This window comes from Balaenoptera musculus, chromosome 5 (genome assembly GCF_009873245.2).
Source record: "Balaenoptera musculus isolate JJ_BM4_2016_0621 chromosome 5, mBalMus1.pri.v3, whole genome shotgun sequence".
Lineage (NCBI taxonomy): Eukaryota > Metazoa > Chordata > Mammalia > Artiodactyla > Balaenopteridae > Balaenoptera > Balaenoptera musculus.
The window spans coordinates 73,704,500-73,726,534 of NC_045789.1; the positions used below are offsets into that span (position 1 = coordinate 73,704,500).

At 39.8% G+C, this 22,035-nt stretch overlaps 1 protein-coding gene across 6 annotated transcripts in view; it reads left to right on the plus strand.

The window, feature by feature from the left end:
• The window catches only part of ATP8A1 (ATPase phospholipid transporting 8A1), a 236,182-nt gene that overhangs the window by 192,970 nt on the left and 21,177 nt on the right, over positions 1-22,035 (plus strand). For 5 of the 6 annotated variants that reach the window (XM_036852631.1, XM_036852633.1, XM_036852630.1 and 2 more), the window contains 3 exons: positions 4,287-4,348; positions 6,535-6,591; positions 7,530-7,637. In XM_036852631.1, the coding sequence (XP_036708526.1) occupies positions 4,287-4,348; positions 6,535-6,591; positions 7,530-7,637 (227 nt within the window). Of the gene's footprint in view, positions 1-4,286; positions 4,349-6,534; positions 6,592-7,529; positions 7,638-9,460; positions 9,786-22,035 lie in introns of those variants that run through there. The other variant, XM_036852634.1, reaches the window with a different exon arrangement.

The following is a 22,035-nucleotide window of genomic DNA, read 5'->3' on the forward strand; positions in this document are numbered from 1 at the left end:
TCAGACCAGGTGCCTCCCTCCGCAAAACCCCACAGGCTCTATCACATTTAGAAAGAAATCCACAGCCCCAGCCTTGGCTAACCACACCCGGCTCTCCTTCTTCCCCAGCCAGCTTTCCCCCTCACCGCGCTCCAGCCCGCAGGCCGTTGTGCTCTTCCTCATCTTCACCAGATGTTCCAGCTGCTCTCTCCCTCCCGCCCTCGGGTCTGTGCTCGGAGAGGCCCTCCCGGATCGCCCTGCCTCAGAGACCCACCAGCCCCACCCCGGCTGCCCCCCTCTCCCCGTCCTCCTGTACCCTCTTCATGGTGCTTGCCTATCGGGTGTGATATATTTGCTTTTTTTTTTTTTTATAACTATCATTCTCCTCTGTTAGAATCAAAGCTCCAGAAGGGCAGGGAACTGTCCATTTAGTTCACTGTTGTTTTCCTAGTGCCTAGAACAGTGCCTGGCTCACTGTTGGCACCCAATCTATTGTGGAGAAGTTCATGAGAGCATTAGTGGGAGGGTGTGAGTGTCACAGAGAAGGCAGTACTTTCATGTCCTAGTCGCAGATTTTCATCTCATTCCTTTATTAACTACTCTGACAGTCCAACAGTGAATACTTCTCATTTTCTGGGCCATAGAAATAAGTGTGGTAAGAAAATCTAATTAAATATAAAATATTGACCCAGTGGGCCAGGAGAGTCACAGTGGCATTTTTTTTTTTAGATAAAATTTACATACCATAAAATTCACCCTTTTAAATTGTACAATTCAGTGGTTTCTAGTATATTCACAGAATTGTGCCAATGTCCCCACTTTCTGATGCCAGAACATTTTCATCACCCCCTTCCCATGAGCAGTCACTCCTCATTTCCCCTCCTCCTCCCCCAGCCCCTGGCAACCACTGATTTTTGTCTCTGTGGGTTTGCCTATTCTGGACATTGCATATAAATGGAATCATAATATGTGACCTTAGTTCATACTTGTTGCGGCATGAATCAGTACTTCATTCCTTTTTATGGGTGAATAATATTTCATTGTATGTACAGACCACATTTTGTTTATCCATTCATCAGTTGATGGACATTTGGATTGCTTTCACTTAGGGGAGCCATAGGGTGTTGAAATCTAGGGTACGATACAGAACTTTAGACAAGTTCTCCAGGTAGTTTATTTTCATAACGCAAAATCAATGTAGGTATGAAAAACTAGGAATGTCCCTCTATGAAACTGCTATTTTAGTGTTCTAAATCAGAAAAAAGAGAAACTTAATATCAAAAGTAGCTCAAACCAAGCGGCCTCCAAATCACCTTACCAATCCAAAACACTTCAGCAATGACAGGGTTTGAAAGGAATTCCTAAGTAATTCCAGCCCCAGAAGAGCAGATCCCGAGTCTCCCTTTGCATTTATCTGGGGAACTGCCAAAGCCAACCAGCCTCAGCAGAACCAGTTCGCAAGGGGTGCTGTCTGAGGAACCCAAATCCAGCCAAGTCCAGAGAACATGTGCTTTCTCTTCTTAAGAGATAATAACATATAGCATAAATTGTGTTTTAACATTCTGCTTTTTTTGTCTTGTTTTTATCTTTACATGAAGAGTTTTTGTTTTCTTTAGCGTTTGAAAGGATGGGGTGCAGAAGAAATAGAAATAACTATGTAATGTACGGCTAAATATTCATTCATTCACTTGCTTCAACGTTTCTCAAAATATGGTCACCTGAGAATACTCAAGACCTTTTCAGGTCCATGAATGAGGTCAAAATTTAATAGTTCCAAACTTTTTATATTATCAAGACATTATTTGTCTTTTTCATTGCTGATGCAAGAGGAATAGTGGGTAAAATTGCTGGTACCTTGACACAAACAGGGGTACAATTGTATTAGTAGTCATTCTTTACTGCCATGCACCCACGTTAAAAAAACAACCCCAAAAAGCTATTTCACTTAAGAATGCCCTTGAAGAAGCTGTAAACCTCATACTTTTATTAAATCCTGAAACTCGATACACATCTTATGAATATTCTGTGTGACAAAATGGGAAGTATGCGTAAAGCACTTCGGCTGCATACCAACATGCAGCAGCTTTATCAAGGTAGAGTGTCTTGGGGCTTGTTTGAGTTGTGAGCTGAGCCAGCTACTTCCATGAGGTTACAGAATCGTGCATAAGTAAAAGATCCATTCAAAATGCAAAATGGACCAATGGATTTTTTTTAAGGTTAGGTGTATTTTCTTTTTTATTGTAACATGGGTTTATAGCATTATGTAAGTTTTGTGTGTACAACAGTATATCTCTACTTCTATATGCACGACAGCATGCTTCCCACCAAAACAGTTCAGATTCTACACTGCTACTAACCTTTAGGAAACTATCTCCGCCACCATAAGAAACTTCTTGAGTTTTAAAGTAGTATCAAGGAATAACCACAATTATTAGAAAAGATTACTAAAATACTTCTCTCCTTTATAACTCCAGCTCTCTGTGAATTTGGATCTCCCTCATATATGTCAACCAAAACAATATGAGAATCCAGCTCTATTAACCCAGACATTAAAGAGATTGTAAAAATGTAAAACAGTGCCAGTTTTTACACTAATTTTTTTGTTTGGGAGAATAGTTATGTTTCATAAAATCTGTTTTTAAAATCTGTTACATATATAGGGTATATTACTGTTAGGTAAATCAATACAAATTTTTCAGATTTCTGTCTTAATTTCTAATTTGGTAAATATTGGTAGATATAAACCACATAAACAAAAGCTTTGAGGGATTCTTAATAATTTTTGAGAGTGTAAAGGGGTCCAGAGACCGGAAAGTTTTAGCACGAATAATTTACCTAAATCATCCAAATGCCAAACCTGATAAACGCAACAACAGGCTTTTAACTTTTTTCCTCGATTCGATTTTGAAATGAATCTCCAGCTTATGACAAACCAGTGATGACTAGAAGGTTTAGTTGGACCCAACTATGATTATTTTTGATAACTTGCTTATATTGATTAAGGGACCTAACCAATGTGCCACATGGCAGAAGCATGGAAGTCCAGAAGTAATCACAAGATGCTTTCAGTTATTTTGTAGATTTGAGTTGGTTAATTTGGTTCTATGAAAGTTCACAGATTAATTGCAGACATTTATGTCTGTCCACAACATACCCACAAGACATGTTAGCACGTCAGATCCTGTGTCCTTCATCATGGGACACTCCATAGAGAAAGGTAGTCTCCTAGGTTTCTGGGCTGCCCCATAAGCAGCCCTTCCTGGCTACTTTTATCTGAAAACCTTAGAGGGGAGGCAGGGTCACACTGTGGAGCATGGCTGGGTGCTTTATATATTTAACTTATTGTAACCTCAAAGCTCCTCCAAAGTAGGGAGTTTCACTCAATCTTTTAAGTGAAGAAACTGAATTCAATGGAGATTGATTATAAATAAACCAAGATGACACAACTTGTAACAGAACCTCGCCTGGTCTGTATGTCCAAAGCTCACCTGGCTCTCCTTGTTTCTTCATACCAGCACCATGCTCCGTGTCTCCTCTCAGTTTACTCTAACATATTTTGTACTTCCATATTAGACTTTGAATAATATTGTCAAATATGTGCATAAGTAAAATACTGTATGACACATACCATGGGTTTTAAATTTTTCAGTGGTACCAATGATTAAATGATTGTTATTTTTTAATTTTTTATTTGATTTTTTTTAATCAGTAATAGTGATTTTGGTTTGTCAGTACCACTCCCTTCATCTAAAGCCATGTTTGTTAGTCATTGCTAGAAAAACAAAATACCTTTAGATGTACCCCTGAATTCAGCCAGATCCTCAAAGAGCCATGTGCCTGGAATTATATGGGTGCTCCCCAGCCCCCTGTAAGTTGCTTTTTTGGTCCAGTGCCAACAACTTGGAGAGATAGTAAGAAGGTTCCCTAAAGCCCTCATCTATACTGTTAAAAAGTTCTGTATTAAGGGTTCAGAATGCCTTCTGTCTTACTGCCCATAACATTAAGCTCCACTTGAACGATTTTTTTTTTTTTTTTAAATCTCACGAACCCTGAGAATTGGTTAACAAGTCCAGTTTCCTTCTTCATGTTGACTGTTGGAAATTTGATTTTCATTTGTGACCCATGTTAAGCAACTTTATGAGACTTCATACAGTGTTTTGTTAAATTAGCCTCGTTTCTGGCTCCATTGTATGGCTCTTGGTTCCCCTTCTTTTGTTCAGCACTCCTAAATTGACTTGTCTTTGAAAGGATTCTGAAAGGACCTCAGTTATTTTCGGTTCTAGCAAGTCTCTCTTCTTTTCATGCAGGTACTGTCTTTGGAAGTGGGAAGACCTCTGATTACCTGCTGTTGGGAAACTTCGTTTACACTGTGAGTGTGGAACATTTGCCTCGTTTGCATATAAAATTGAATTTTCATATGAGCTCATTTTCAAATTTAAGTGTGTGCGTTTCTGGATTTAAGGGTTGTTTACATTTCCTCTTAAAAATGAAATGAGATGTTTTGACTGGTAAGAGATTATTTTATATTAGGGTATAAAAATGTCATTTAGGTTCACTGACTTTATAGGCCTTTGGTTGCTCTTATTTTCAATATTCCTTCTTTACGCTTATTGCCTCACTTTCCCTTTTTCTCTTCCTTGTCCCTTCTTCCTCAGTTTTATTTTACTGCCCTTGTTCATATTTTTTTGCTTTCCTAAATTTATGGCAAATAGTACCATTCTACTTGGGTGTTTGACCAATAATTATTCTAGAACTTAATGAAAATAAAGTTGGGAGAGAAATCTCCACTCTTTTGGGACATTTAACCCACGCAAGGCATGGACCTCGCTGTGTTAAGTCACTATGTCGAACACTTACGGAAGATACACAGTTGAGTGTGAGCCGCGCCCTGCCATTAAAGAGCCAAAAAAGGTTTTAAAACCATTTTTCCCTCTAAGGTCAAAAGCTCCACTTGGATGCAAATGCTCAAGGTCACACAGTTAGTCTCTAATAAAAGTTTACTCCAACCTTGAACTCTGAATTCTCCAGCCAGTGTCCTTTCCTCTCCATGGCCCCCAAGTGGGGACAGTGTGCTGTCCTAAATACTAAGTGGCCATTGGTACGGCTGACTCAGTTGGTGGAAAAACTATAATACGATGTTTAAATAACTGAATAATAGGAAGTTAAGACCATTAAGTAACAGAGGGATTAAGGTTTTGGCAAATCAAGGATCTCCTTTCCATTGACCTCAATGAAGTAGTAAAAAAAAAAAAGGAAAAACACATTTCGGGAGCTAGTGGTTTGTTCTCGTACAACACGAGTGCAAAACAGAAATAATACTTGGTGGACTAAGTTTAGAAATAAAGTAGATGTTATAGATGTCTCTGAGGGACTTTAAAGTATCCAAGACTTAAGAGAGAGTGTTTCTTTAACTTTGTGTCAAAATCTCTCTCTTGTTTTAGAATTTTTTATATAGCTTAAATACTTAAATTTTAACGAGTTTTATTTCTACAGATATTTATCCTAAATTGCTGTTAGATATCCCGCTGAGAAAGCTCAAATGCTTCACTTTGTCCTGACTTTCTGACGCCACTGGAAAGCATCTAATACTGTGTACAAACCCTTGCAGTGCCCAAAAGTAGGACTGCGCCCTTGAAGCTCTCACCACTGATCACCAGTGCTAGGCAAGCGTCACGCTTCCATCCCGGCAAACTACTGAAAGTACCCCAAATTCCTTTGACTACTAACAGTATTTAAGATTTTTGATTATAAACAGATAATAATAGATAATGCTGCAGTGCTAAGCACTGTTCTTGGTGTTTTACCTATAGAGTACGTAAGCTTTTATCAGTCCCAGTTTACAGATGAAGGAGCTGAGACACAGAGAAGTCAAGTAATTTGCCTTGTGCCTTATCAGAACAGTTAATAAATGATGGAGTCTTGAGCACAAATAGTCTGACTCCAGGGCAATATAGTCTGACTCCATTTAGCCATTATGCTATCCTATGGAAAACACAGGGCAGTTCTTTAAACCCTGGTCCCCCTACTTTAGAATTAGTAGCATGGGCACCAGTGACAATGGGTGTGTACAGCATGGAGATGGAACAGGCTCTTACATTCTACTCTGCAGGGTTTCAGGTAAGTAAAGTTACAGAGTAAGTGTTCAGCTTTCTAAATATCCAGTTACATTACTTTTACAGTTTATCTTTAAAAGTTAGAAAATGGAGGCTTTAAGTACTACAGTTGATAAATAAAATTAAAGCAGGCTTGGAAACCCAAGATTACTATAGATGATTCTCCATCATTATTCATGAATTGTGCAAGAAGTAGGCAGGCCCGTGCTCAGAAGCTCATGGCTGGACTGTCAGCCAGTGAGGGAGAGGAGAAGGCAGGGAAGGGAGTCGGGAATGTGATGCTGTAAATGGCACTTCCAACCGGTCGTGAGCATGGCCACCCAGCTAACTCACTTGTTTCTTTGCTTGTTGGACGTACAAGTCAAGCTGTGAATCATCTACCAGTCCAATTTGATGAACCATCATATTTATGAAATAAAATAACATTTCCCTTCTGTTTTAGTTTGTGGTCATAACTGTGTGTTTGAAAGCTGGATTGGAGACATCATATTGGACCTGGGTAAGAGAATCTTTCGTCACAACCGAGGAATATCACATTTACTTATGTGTTGTCACTAATTTTTGTTGTTGTTTTTCGTTCTAACTACATGTGTCCCTTTACCCTAGTTCCACAGGTTGTTAATTATAGTGGGGGTTGGGGGGGAAGCAGTCAGAAATAGACTGGGGGGAACTAGAGACTGTAGTGTGGAAACGCTGAGTAAAACTTAAATAAGTTTATTTACCACAAGACTTCTCAAGAGCCCTTAATATATTGTTGTACATTGTAAATATCCCTGGAAGGGAGGAAGCCTTCAAACTTATTGACTAGGAATCTTTTCTTAGTAGAGTGTGTCACAAGACTGGCAGAAAACTCATTGGAAAATGATTCTGAAGGCCAAAAATATCGGAGAAAGATTTGTCCTCAGACGTTTGTAGATATCCAGTCTGAATAAAACAAGTTCCATTTTAGATATGTTAGTATTGAAGTATATTCACATCCAGGTAGAGAGACCCACCCAATAAATAAAAAGAAAGTTAGATGCTCAAGGGAAAGATGGGCACAAGAAATTTGGATTTGACAATCATCAACACAGAGATTAATAGTCACACAAGTGTCTTAGCATCTTTCAGTGAGAGCATGTGGAACAAAAACTAAGGAGGCTTAAAGATGGTAGCGGATAAAAAAAGATAAGAGTGAAAGGTGAGACCCGCCAAAGCGGGTAGAGAAGGAACGGTTCTAAATGCCAGTACCACCAGCATTTTAACCGGTGTGGAAGAGATGAGTGTTTAATGAAAGATCCAATTAAAACATGCAATTATTTAGTTAATAATTGCCATAGATAATATTTTATGGATGTAGTAAAAAAAAATTAATAAGGAAATGTGTGAAAGCTTCATCAGTGTGGGAGTCCTCCATCTACCTGAAAGTCCTTTGACTCAGATTCCCTTCCTTCACAGTTCAGCCACATAGCGATCTGGGGCAGCATCGCACTCTGGGTGGTGTTTTTTGGAATCTACTCAGCTCTGTGGCCTGCTGTCCCCATGGCCCCTGATATGTCAGGAGAGGTAATGTATCCTAATAACTCATGATCTAACAAACCCTAAAAATTGGTATTCATTAATGAGCCATAATTACTTGGCTTGGGTTTATATTAAAATCGTATTCGTCAATTTTAAAAGCTATTTTTAAACTCCACAGCTGTGAGTATAAAAATGGAGAGAATATTTTAAACTTGGACGTTTTACTTAAATCTGACTTACCCTTTCGTAAGCATAGCTGGGTTAATAAAATGTGGTTGTCAGGAGCTTGAATCATGTTAAGAATATCCATATAGAGGATGCCATTTTAAAATTAGACCATCAATCCACACATACTTTTTGAACAAGAGATTTGGGGAAATGGTGAGCTTATGTCTTGGGACAGTCTGTCTTTTTTTTTTTTGTTATCTCTTATTCTAAAGAAAAGGCTACTGTCACTAGATTAAATGCACTTTTAGAGTTGTCTTAATGACATCAGTTTGGTTTTCATTTTGAAAGAGTTAGGATATCTGACATTTCAGCCTTATCATGGTCCGCTTTCAATTCTGTCTGTCACTTTCTTGTTACACTGGTAGGAACTGAGTTATTAGGTGTTCGTGGGGGAGTGTCACAAGATCTCCTTTCGTTCAGAAGAGATTCCAGCAGTAGGAGGGTGTATGATTTCAATTGCAGGAAATTTGACATAAAATGTATAAAAGAAAATGTGGAAAACATTTCAGGATTTCCTGTGACCTCACAGTAACTTGAAAATCAAGGTAATGTGAGCTCCGTTACAGTACATTGTTTTCCTGCAGTCACAGGAAACCTTTCCAGGGGTTTCCATTATTTGTTTCCCTAAGTACTGCCTGAGTACCTTTCACTTTTGACAGTCTGGTTTATAGATCATGTTCATGAAATTTTATCTGACAGCATCCTGCTTTTTATAAATTAGCAGAATGCAGGCACATTAAAAAAAAATTTTTGTGGTTAAATTTATTAGAGAGAGGCATTACATACTATTACAGCAAAACCAGACATATCAAGGAGCATGTACTTCCTTCCACCCAAAGGGAAGGCTTCTTCTGAAACATGTACTGTGAACTTGAGAAAATTTACAGCATGTATCTTGAGGAGAACAGAGGAAAGCTGTGAATGCATCTTCACCTTCCCTTGGTTTGAGTTCTTTTTTAGTGAAGAAATAAAATCAAAGACTGTGTATGTCTGCTGATGCCACTTGGAAACTCCAATTCTATTCTTTGTTTTTATTTGACGTGAGCTGTCCGATTCGACCTGCTTGTCCCCCAAGGTCAATTCTAACTTAATATCTTTTTCATTAGACCTCATTTTACCTCATGTCCGAATATTTTATTTTCAAAATGAGTGACACAAAAGATTTTGAAATCGAGATAGTTTGAGCAGCTGTAGCCAATCGCTTTGAAGACAAGAACAGAGTTTTTGACCACCTACTTCTAGGACAAGTGTGAAGTTTGACTGGCTTTTAGCCAACCAAATATAATTCTACCCTTGCCTGTAGAATTCCTGGTATTACCCAAACACAAAACTTAATATCATCTCTTGAGATTTGCGGTGATGCTGTGTTTAATTCAAAGTGAAATGGATGTCAGTACCCCATCACATTTCTGTTCACTTCATGTGCAGTGCAAAGTGCTAACAGGGCTTCTTTTTCTTGTTGTTCTATTGCTACTGATACTTTGAATATAATGTTTAAATAGCTGGTGCTCCATCAGAAATAGGAAGAATGGATTAATTCAGCTGTAGGCTTGGCTAGCTTGTCCAAAATGTAAATCTGTTTAATGTATTTAAAGAAAAGAATAATACTTTACATTTATGTAGTACTTTACTGTTTGCAGAGCATCTTGGTATGCACGTGTGTGTAAATGAGCCTCACAACAACTGCAAAAAAGGAAGATAACAAGAACGCCACTCACATTCCCAAGGAGAGATAGTCTACGTTTACTGTTTCCTAGGCACTAGGGTTTTAGGACCCAAAAATGTTGTGGCAGTACTCAATTTTTGAACATTTTTATTGTGCGTAGTCACTAGTTCTATTACAATCCAGTTAATTTCAGAAAGAAGTAACTACCCTTAGATTTACATTTTTTAATCTTAAAATTCTATGTTTCAGTCAAGAATATAGCCAAATACATATATGTGAAACATTAATTTATGTGCCAATAGTTATATCTGTATGTGTGTGTATATATATATATATGTATATATATAATTGGCCAACCATCCTGAATAAAACTTACCTGTTCATCTGTTAACTTTCATAGCAATATACTATTATAATATACTTTACATATATATTATTATATATTACATGTAGTAATATAGTGTTGTAAATAACACCAGGATAAGTACAAATATAAGCATTCCCGGACCTGACATGTTTTACGTAATCCGTGTAATGAAACACAGCACAAGGCATCCCCCAGAACATAACGCTATTCCAAAGCATTCCTGGTGTGATGAAGGCAACTTTCTGTCACCACCACCAGGGTCATGAGTGTCTAATCCAAGGACCATACCCCTAGGACTCCAGTTTTTTCCTGTATTGGTTTGGCAGCAGTTCCTTCCAAAACTAAATAATTAAATATGTCTGTATGTTTGGGTTGTCTAAAGGCGTAATAAGGGCGCCCAGCTTAGTACAGCATTAATAGAGATGGGTAGGCAAGAGTGAAAATAGCAGCCCCATTCCCCCCATCCTGGTTCAGGTGATATTTTGGAGGATGAGGTACTGTGTGGTTTTAAAAGGCATTGACACAATAGAGAAGTTCTTCAAAAAGACAACCAAGATCTGGGAAAAATAACACCTAGAATACCTGAGGTATATTGAACATTTTAAGTACTTGATGTGCATTCATTCAATCGATTTAACAATTATTTGTTGAGATTCTTCTGTGGGTCAGGCACTGTGGATTCATTAGTGAATAAATACACAAAAATCCATGACCTTCTCAACTTTCTACTGGAAGGAGACAGGCAAATAAAATAATTAAGTGAAATATATAGACCGATGTAAGTGCTGTAGAGAACACAGCAGGCAAGAGAAACCGAGAACCATGATTTCCATTGTTTCCCATAGCGCCTTGTGGCTTTTACTCATGGTCAAATAAAGAGCTGTTGGAGGGGCTTGAGAGAGGGGTGTCATGATCTGACTTATGTTTTCACAGCAGCACTGTGACTGCTGTGTTATGAACCACTTAGGAGATTATTGCAGTAACCCAGGCCAGAGGTAAGGGTGGCTTGGGCCAGGAGGGCGGCAGTGGTGAAAGTGGTCAGAGTCTGAATCTAGACTGAAGGTAGCATTAATAGGATTTGCTGACAGATTGGACGTGAGGAGTGAGAGGAAAAGAAGTCAAGGTGGATGCCATCGTGTTGGCCATGACCGTCAGGACATGCTTGTCCTCAGCTCACTGGATCCTCCCAGCAAACTTGTTACCATACCTGTTTTACAGGTGAGAAAACAGAGGCATAGAGAAGTTAAGTACCTCATCTGGTACCCCACTGGTACTAAGTGATGGAGGTACACTTTGACTTAGCTGTGTGGTCCCAGGGTCAGCTACCTTATACACTGCCCGGTGCTCCTCTGATCATAGTTATTCAAAGGACTCTGCGGTGTATCATCTGGAAATGAGAAGTCTGAAAGGACTGCCCCTCGTTGCAGGTATTTCAAGGATTTGTGTGGACGAGGGAATCTCTGCTTTCTGTTTCCTGACAGCACTGGTTCCCCCACATCCCTTCCCCCTGTGGACATGTCGGTGGTCCTGGTCTCCCTCCCTCCTTCCTCCTCTGCACCCTAGCTGCTGTGCCAGAATGTTCACCCTCCTCCTCACGTGTCCACTGCCCCTTTGTGTCTTTACTGGTTGCTCTGACATAATGGCGTCAGGCTCCTAGTGCCCCATAAATGTTAAGTAAAGGATCGTGAAGTAAGTTTGTTTTCCTTGCTTGTTGTTGTTTTTTTTTTTTTCTTAACATCTTTATTGGAGTATAATTGCTTTACAATGGTGTGTTAGTTTCTGCTGTATAACAAAGTGAATCAGCTATACATATACATATATCCCCATATCCCCTCCCTCTTGTGTCTCCCTCCCTCCCACCCTCCCCATCCCACCCCTCTAGGTGGTCACAAAGCACCGAGCTGATCTCCCTGTGCTATGGGGCTGCTTCCCACTAGCTATCGATTTTACATTTGGTAGTGTATATATGTCCATGCCACTCTCTCACTTCGTCCCAGCTTACCCCTCCCCCTCCCCGTGTCCTCAAGTCCATTCTCTACGTCTGCGGCTTGTTTTGCACAAACACATGAGAAATGATAGAGTAGAGGTGACACAGAGGCAGAGTTCAGCTCAGATAAGAACATCTTGCTAACATCCAGAGATTTCCACAACGTGGCGCTTTCCAACAGCAGGACAGAATGCTGGTCTCATGTAACCAGCCCCAGTATCGGGCAGTAGTGCTACTCGGCAGAGCCTTGCTCATCTGCACCTGCGAAGTTGCTTCCAACTCCTAGGATTCAGATTTTCTGTGGACTTCTCTTCACTGTGTTCTCTCCAGAGGAGTATCTTAAATGTTGGAGGTCACAGACTATTCTGCTCTAGTTAATGTTAACTGGAACTCAGGGTGCAAATTATACACAAGTTAGGCAACTTACAGGTACGGATCTCATGCTTCTATATTCAGCTCGGACACATATTCATACATAGATCAGGATTTTACAGTCATTTCCAATTTATGTCCCTGATTTGTCTTTGTAGCCCCCATCTGAAGACAGAGCCATTTCTCTCAATATGTTGAAAGAAAATCCTTGCTCACCACGAGGGGGAGGGAAGGGAATATTTATTGTGCACCAGGCATTCTTTGTTTCATTTAAACCCATATCACAAACCTTTGTGATAAGCAGAGCAATAGCAGGTGACCCAGAGAATTCATCCCAGGTTTTCTTCTCAAATCCCATTGGTTGCTCTCACATCTTGAGTAACTAAATACCTTCTCTTCAGGGCCCATTCCTGTTCCTTTCTCTCAGATGGGAATGCTTTCTTTTCTCCTTGCAGCCATTTTCCTTGCATTCCATTTATTTCCCTGATTTATCTGCTATTTCCCAGGATACCCAGGGCCGTGATCAATTTCCCTCAGTTAGCCAGATATAAAAGCATTCCCGTCTCTTTTTAATAGTGCCAAGATTTTTAATTCTGTCTTCTCAACACCCACCTAACTCCCTCAACACACTTATAGAAATTCTGCCTCACTTTGTTGTATCCTGGCCTCTCATGTCCTCTTAATAGCAATATCAGCATATGTAATACCCAGCTCATTTTTTTTTAAATGTATATATATATATATATCTGGAAACCCGGAAGGCACAAGCCGAGTGGCTGGTCGTAAGATCCCGGCTTAAACGGGAGTACCTGCTTCAGTACAATGACCCCAGCTGTCATGGGGTCATTGAAGATCCTGCCTTGAGTCATTGGACCTATGCAAGATCAGCAAATATCTATCCCAATTTCAGACCCACTCCCGAGAGCTCCTCACTTTTAGGAGCTCTGTTTGGAATTGGGCCCCTCCTCTTCTGGTATTATGTTTTCAAAACCGACAGAGATAGGAAAGAAAAACTTATCCGGGAAGGAAAATTGGATCAAACAATTAACATCTCATATTAAGTCTGGCAATGATGACTATGAAATTGAAAACCCCATCATCCCACATCATCAGAGAATGTACAGTTGCCACTCAGATGATAGCAGGGCCTCATTTACTGAGGGTCAGTCACTGTCATAAGTACTTTTCACGTCTTCAGTCATTTAACACTGAGCATTTAACACAACACTGTGAAGTAGTTCCTATTACGCATTTCACTGACACAGAGTGGTTAAATAATTTTCCCAAGGTCACACAGCTTGTAAGTATCTGAGCTGCTGTTGGAACCCAGCCAGTCTTTCCCCTTAACCACCATACACACTGTTCTCTGTCGTTTTTACATTTCTTCTCTCACCTTTCCATTCCTCTGCATTTTTCTCTCAGCCTTGTCAACTTTGAAGGTATAAATTCCTTTTAGTGTCAGTGCCCCAATCTAAGTACTTACTTCCATCTGGTTGGTAAACTAAGCCATCCGTTATCTGCATGTAATATTTCCCTCTTCAGCTGTGCTCAGCTGCCTGTATCACTAATCAGGCATCGTTTCTTTCCCCCTTCCTTCAGCACATTCTGCATGCCTGAAGTTACCAGAAATCCATCCCCCAGATATCTGAGCATTTAGGGCAGACTGCAGTCTCTCCAGACGCAGCCAGGGAGGGCTGTTCTCAGTTGGTGGGCAGGGTGTTGCCATTTGGGAAACATTCCTTCCTATAGTTTTGTTTCCACTACAGTAATTCTACATCTCTGCCCCTAATAATGATTCAAATGATAATGATTAACAAGTATCCCAGTACCACAAATGACTGAACTATTTAACAATTAAAAAAGAATTACGACATCAGGGTAGGGGGAGAGTGGATTCCACAAAGGTGGAAAATGCGACAATAAGAAATTATTTAGGAAAGGCAAATAAAAAGAAAAGAGCGTGACAAGCTTGACGGCAACTTTAAATTTGTCTCTGTCTTCCTTTCCTCTCACAAATATGGTTGTGATTTAAGAGAAGGCCTTTTTTTTTTTTCAGACCTGACTTGTATTTTTTCACACCAGTACCACAATTTATGGGGCAAGGTAGGCCCTGGGGAGAAGTGCTATGTTATATAAACATGTGCTGGCCTGCTTTTTCGACTTGTCTAGATGATGTTACTGGGTATTTTTTGAATTTCCAGAAGAAAATATTTTAGGCACTATGATTAGTATACCAGATTACAAAGTGAAAAACAAGCTACATCAAGGATCATTTCATATCACGATTAATACCAGAAGCTTAGTATCGGCAGAACTTTTCAATGTATCGCGGCGTTGCAGACACACACTGTAAAGTCTTCCCAAGCGCATCTGGTTCTGCTCTCCCTGGCCTGAGGGATCTATAAAACTACTGAAGGAAATTGAAGTTAAGGAACGAGCATGTGTTTTACAGAATTTCAGATCTCTTGATTGAGGTTAGTAAAGTCTCTCTGAAAAACAATAAAAATCTTTGTTGAACCCTTTAGTGTCACCCCTGTAGGAAAGGTATTAATAAACCACATTAGTGATATGATTTTCCTAAGTTGTGCTGTTGCCCATTTTACCAGCATAATGAATTACTTTGCATATGAGGAATTTCCTGGTTTAAAATAGTCCTTATTCATCTCTCAGCTTTTAATTACCTAGATAGCATGTAATAATTTATTGGTCACAAGACCAGGCCTTGCGGGTAGGGTGGAGCAGTGTTATGATATGAAGGAGTTTCATGCAAGATTACTGGCTTTAGCCAAGTAGCCTGGAGGGAACAAGAACCCTAAACTCTGTCAGATGCTCTTCAATGAGCCAACAGTTGGGATCCCATCCAGTAAAAGATGCCATTGGTCCAGGCCCTGACAGTGAATGAGACAGGCAGACCATCACGGGTCTTAAAGAAGCTGGCTGCGTAGCCACTTCCAAGCCCATTTTGTAAAGAGAAGCCTTGTAGAAACGCTGAGAAGCAAAGAGAGACGTGGATGTGACAAATGTAATGGCAAATCAGGACACTGGCACACATTTTAAAGTTAGAGCTCTCTTTAGAGTCACTATGAGAGCTGGCATCGCTTTTTGTAGACACAGCACCCTTTCCTACAATACAGAGCAAATAATATGAGTCTCTAGCGTATGTGTGTTACAGGCTCTTTGTTAGGCAATGGAGGATGCAGAGGTGAACAGAACTGGTCATTTCCCTTAAGGATCTCATTTTTTTATTGATGGGCTGTTGACGTCATAAATGTGAGGGATGACGTGGTGCACCCCAAGTGCCATGACCGTGAGCAGGGCATGGAAAGCAGAGCAAAGCTGCTCTTAGTACGGCAGAACCTTGGCTGTTCTCTGGAGTCAGTGCATTCTCGCGTTCATTCATTCCGTAATTATTTATTGAGTGCTTAATCGGTTCTAGGCACTGTGTCAAGGTAATGGGTTAATTAGACAAGATACCCATTAGCGTTCAGGTTGAGAGGAGCAAGGAGGGAGAGGGAGAAACAGTCACTAAGTTGGTTAACAAATGACTAAATGTTGAACGACTAAAGATAATTTCACAAAGTGATAGGAAGAAAACAGGATGATATAGTAAGGGACAGGACTATAATGGCTGCTCCAGGAAGGTGTTTTTGGAGAACAGATGATTAATCGGAAGCTCAAATGATGTGGAGATACCTTCATGTGAAGAAGAACATTTTAGGGCTGAAGGAACAGCCCGTGCCCAAGCTCTGAGGCAGGAATGAGCCTGGTAGACTCAAAGACTAAAATGTCAGTGTAGCTGGAGCAGAGAGAGTGGGAAAGAGCCCTATGAGATGGAGCCAGTGAGATATGCAGAAAGCATATCACCCCTCTAAGCTCAGCACTCTGGCTCATAAGACCAGTACAGCTTGTTTTTGAGTTGCATGCCAGGGAGCAATCAAAAATGCTCATAAAAGAAACCATGAATGTCACTGTGCCATCTACTTCAATAAAGCTCATAATTGGACACAATTCTTGCATTCCATGATATGGTAAGGAAAAGAGATCGTCAGTGAGGTCAAAAGCCGCTTGGTTCCAAGTTATCACTAAGGCTCCCTAGCACGTATCATGCAAAGCAAGTTATTTTATGGCATATTTTTTTATGTTAAAAAAAGAAGTAGCTGTGGATTAAACAAGATAGAAACATTTCTCTCTCATATGAAAAAAAAAGTCCAATGGTGTCAGGTAGTTCCGGACTGGTATGACAGCTGCACAGTCATCCAGGACCAGATTTCTTCTGTCTTGCTGCACTGTCAACTTTCATGTCCTTCTTCATAGTCCAGAATGGCTGCTTAAGCTCTAGCCATTTTATCAACATTCCAGCCAACAAGAACAGTAAGAAGGATTAACCCTTTCTCTTTGAAGTTCTTTCCTAGACATTGCCCACCACATTTCCTCTTAGCTCTCATTAGCCAAAAGCTAGTCACATGGCCATACCTAGCTGCAATAAGAGAGCCAGAGGAACATAGTCTGAGCTAGAGGAGAAGGTGTTCAGCCAAGATTCAACTGGTTGCATCTAAGAAGGGGAGAGGAGATATATTGGGAGGCAACTAGAAGTCTCTGCCATGAAAGTCAATAAATTTTCTACATAAACCATATGTTAGTTTTTTTTTTTAACATCTTTATTGGAGTATAATTCCTTTACAATGTTTTGTTAGTTTCTGCCGTACAATGAAGTGAATCAGCTATATGTGGCACATATATACAATGGAATATTACTCAGCCATATATTAGCTTTTATATGTCTTTCCATAGGTAAATGGTTTTTGAAGTTTTGAGTTTTTAAAATATAATTTCCTAAAACAGATGGTAATTAGATGATGGAATGGAGGTGTTAGTTAATATTACAGTGGTAATCATTTTGCAATATATAAATATATCAAATCAACACATCGCACACCTTAAACTTATGTAATGTTATACGTCAATTATATCTCAATAAAGCAGGAAAGTAAATTTTTTAAAGGAAAAAACTTCCTACAATCTGAAATATAGGTCATTATGTTTCACAGATTGAATTACTAATAATCAAAGAATTGATGCTTTATGAGATGGTTTTTAAGAAGATAAAATACAGAGCCATCACAGAATTATAAAAACTTGTAAGAATGATATAACAAGTAAACATATTGAGCATTGAGATAAGGTGCCCTATCTTATACAACTTCTCTAGTAACATCAGAACATTTTAAAATTATAATTCTCATAATAAAAAGAATAGTTTGTTGCTAATTTTGTCCTCATTTTTCTGGTACTTTTAAGTTTTTTAAATAGCACAATAAAGATTAAAATAAAGCAAAGCAAAACAAATTCTGTTCTTAATTACTTTTACTATTCTGGGAACTATATCCCTAGAAAATAAAGTTTCAGAGCCATACATTTTCTAGTGCTCTTGATTCCTTTTTAGAAGGACTATTTTGCATGTTCAATTCTCAGTATATATTGATACACAGTCAAATTTTACTTTAAGAAAAAAAGTTAGCTTCTGATTGATCTAGGTCCCAACTAGCTCTTCCTCCTTTTCCTCTGAACATCTTTTTTAATCATTTATTTCCAGAGGGTGGAGATGCAAAGGTTGTTCTTTGCATCATTCAACTAGATTGAATATTGGTTCTTAGTCCCACAGGGTGATCACGTCTCCTTCATTTCCTCACCACCACCCAGGAATATCCAAGGGGGGAAAAAGTACATAAACGCTGTGAACTGGCATCTGATTTGCATATTTTCTAAGATTTTCTTTGTTTGGAACAATTTGCATATTTTCTAAGACTTTTGTTTGTTTGTTTGGGATAATCCAAGCCAAGGGTTTTCTTTGTCTCTGAGTAATCAAGAGCTTCTGGTATAATTGCAAACATATTGGGGTTTATCCGAAACACCCTTCTCCTTAGTTATTTTCTGCGTGTTCTGCTCTATCTATTTTTATGGAGAAAGTAATAATTCATCCCATATAAGAGTCCAGTTTAGCTCAATTCAACTGAGATTTATGGAGTGCCTTGTGTCAGGACCTATACTGGGTGTCAGTGGATCAAAAGTTGAAAAAAGAGAGTCCTTCTGAGGAGCTTGAGTCGTGAGTAAACCAACAGATCAACAGATCATTAGAATGTAAGAGCTAGTTATTATGGTCAGGACTCGCAGGGGCTAGCAGAGGAGGGGGCACTCGACCCCCAGGCTACAGTTCGGAGAGTTTAGAAAGGTTTCTTGGTACGGCTGTTCCCCACACTGTGCACAAGTCAAGAGAAAGAAGGGCCTTCCAGCTAGAGAGCAGCCCAAGCAAAGAGGGAAGTTGGGGTTCCTGAGGGAGCTGGAACTGAAAAGGGTAGCAAAGACCAGGTCACAGAAAGTTACCCGAATGTATTTACATCATTACATTGAGCCGTGGCAGATTGCAATTCCTTATGAAATACATAGTATTCCAGAAGGTACCTGAGGCCATAGAATACTAGAATACAGATTCAGGTCAGAGGACATGATATATAAATGCTAGTAATAAGCTAGTGAGTGATGAAGAACATTTTTTATATTTTGGCATGAATATGTATCACATAATATAATTGAAAATTTGCAAGAATTCTGTTGAGCTAAAATAAGACATCAAAGACCTTTCTCAGTGATAAGCTCCAGACCATAGAACTTGGCATGGGTATTCCTCTGTCTTTGGGTTTTATCCGAGGGACGTTTTGAGCCTCACTACCCAAGATGTGCAGCCACTGAAGACTTTCAGTGGAAGTTCACCTCTTCAAGCCAAAGTTCACATGAGCTTGAAATTTGTCTCTGGTTAAAGTGCAGAGTGCAAAGTTTACCACTTAGTGTTGACCCAGTGATGCTTATGTACCTCTGAGTTCAACTCCATGCTCAGGTACCATAACGAATTCAGACAGAAAGGGTTAAGTTTCTGAGAAAGGCTCCCACAACTTGGAAATCTCTGTCACACCATGGTGTTTCCCAGGCTTTGGTCACAAAGACACTTTAAGAAACCTTTGCAAGTTTACATTCAAATAACACAGTAATATATTATCTGAAAGCAGAGTTGATTTTGATCAGCTGATGTCATTTCCATACATCAGTGGCAGTGTTGCCAGAAGAAGCCACAATTTCGATGCAGTTAAAAGCATTCTGTGTATATAACATTGATATTTTGCCATTAAAATACAGATGTTAACCTTGTGGATTTCAGCTTTCAGGGTACTAAAGAGTATCATTGTATCTCAGGCTCAGTGAGTCAGCTCCCCCAGTCCCCTGAGAAAGGGAGCTGGAGGAGAAGATACCATATGGGTAACTGTGGTTGGATGAGATGGGACTGAAAGTGAAATACAACAAGAGAGTCTACCTTTTCCAAAGAAACATTCAGCTGATACAGCAGAGACGAAGCATTGAGGAGCACTAGGGAGGGAAGAGCCACAACTTGGTGGGAAAGATCCAGAAAGTTTGTATGAAAAGAAACAATACCTGCATACCTGAAGTTGAGCACTGATTTTTTTTTTCTTTTGATGAAAATGATTTCATGAAGAAGATGCTTCCAGAGGAGACCAGAAGGGTTAACTGAAACAGGAGGAAGCAAGAGAAGTTAAATGATCTCATAACTTGGTAGATGGCTCTGAAACAAAAGAAAAGTGGGAGTTGTGGGTTCTGAGGGTCACAAAACCACATCAGAGTACAGATCATCTCTGAAGAGTTGCTCTACCAGGATGTTTCAAAGAAGCCAGAGCCAGAAAGAACAGTTAAACTCTAATTTAATTAAACTCTTGGACACCACACCCAACCAAATCCTAAGAAGCACATAATAGGATATACAAGCTATATGTAATATAAGCTTTTGGAGTTTTCTCCAAAACTTGCTAACTCCCTTGGAAAAGCCCTAAATCTCAAAGATAAATAGCCCTCCTACCCAAAATATTTGAAAGGTCTCATTCACAACAACAAGGAGAGACTTTAGCCAGATGTGTGTATGGTTAATGGGGAAAAAAACTGGAAAATTTGACAAAAATGAGAGAATATTTTTTAAACGAGTTGAATAAATAAACATACCATGTCTCTGAATAAGAGGATCACTATTAAATCATCACTTCTTTCCATTAGAGAACTGTTTGGGGGAAAAGAAAAAAAAATACATCTTCTCCTTGTGATTGTGATCTAACCTAGGAAAATAATTCTAAGTGCAGAAAAAGGTTAGAGTGTGACTGAAAAGGGCAGCTTTATTATAACTGTTTAGTTGTACCGTTTAGACAGATACCATTGAGTATATGTCCCCTCAAATGCCTCCCAACTCTGCAATGTCCATGGTGACAAACATGTGTCCACACACAGTATTTCCCTAAATTCTTATTCTTCACTTTCTGATTCAGCTGGTGAACCGGGAGTAGGAAATGGGTCATAGACAATGCACCCTCCCTCGTCTGGCTAGCTGTAGCCTTGGCCTCTTCCTCTGAATACCTCCCACATCAGTAAAAATTGATGTTTTTGCTTTTTAAATAAAATTCATAATAAAAAGCTTTCAATTATATGATTAACTTACAGTCGTTAAATAAACTTCTGCAAAAAGAGGAAAAAAAACAACAGCTTCACTACCCAAAAGTAATCCCTGTAAACATATGAGTCCAGTCTTTTTCTACCCTTAATTTGTGTGCTTATCTTTGATTAGATAATTTATTCTTTTGACAAATATATATCAAAGGACTAGTCTAGGTTCTGGAGATACAGCAGTGAACAAAAGAGAAAAGGCCTGCCCTCGGGAGCGTATATTCTTGAGAAGAAAGAGAGAAAAACAAAAGTGTATTCTAGAGCGTGCGGATGGTAAGTGCTGTGGAGAACTGTAGTGCAGGAGAAAGGCTAGAAAGTACTGCAGTGGCGGTGTGGTGCCGCTTTAGGTGCAGTGGCCGTGGGAGATCACTGCAAAGATGACCTTCGAGCAGAGACCGGAAGTGGGGTGAGCAGCCCTGAGGCTGCCTGCAGGAAGAGAATTGCAGGCAGGAGAGACGGCCAAGTGCTGAGACACTGAGGAGGCCAGAGTGTGGAAGCAGAACGAGGGCGGGAGGGAGTGAGTAGTAAAAAAGCTAGAGGGATGGGGCAGAGCCTCCCGGGCCAAGAGACAATTGTAAAGACGCACTTAGACTCCCGAGTCCCTGGAGGGTTGAGCGCAGTCACAGTCTGGCTTTTTAAATGATTGCTCTGGGTGCTGTGTTGAGGATAGATTGCTATGGGAACAGGAGGAAAGGCACACATGATAAGGCCGTGGGGGGGGAATCCAGACGAGAGAGAGAGAGAGAGAGAGAGAGAGAGAGAGAGAGAGAGAGAGAGAGAGGGCGGAGCATGAGCCACGGGGGCGGGGCTGTGAAGTGGGTAGACTCTGGATTTAAGGAGAAGGGGGTTTTGCCCTTAGAATCTCTTTAATTTTTAAATTTACTTGATAAAATATATATAACTTACTATTTATCATTTTAACCATTTTTAAGTGTACTGTTCAGTGGTGTTAAGCACATTCACTGTGTTGGGCAGCTGTCACCACCATCCACGTCCAGAACTTTTTCATCTTCTCCACCTGATACTCTAGACCCATCAAACAATAACTCCCCATTACTGCTTCCCCCCAACCCCTGGCAGCCACTATTCTACTTTCTGTCTCTGAACTTGATTACTCTAGGTACCCCTTGTAAGTGGAATCATATAATATTTGTCCTTTAGTATCTGGCTTATTTCACTTAGCGTAATGTCTTCAGGGTTCATCTATTTGTAGCATGCGCCAGAATCTCATTCCTTTTTAAGGCTGAATGATAGCACATGATATGTATAA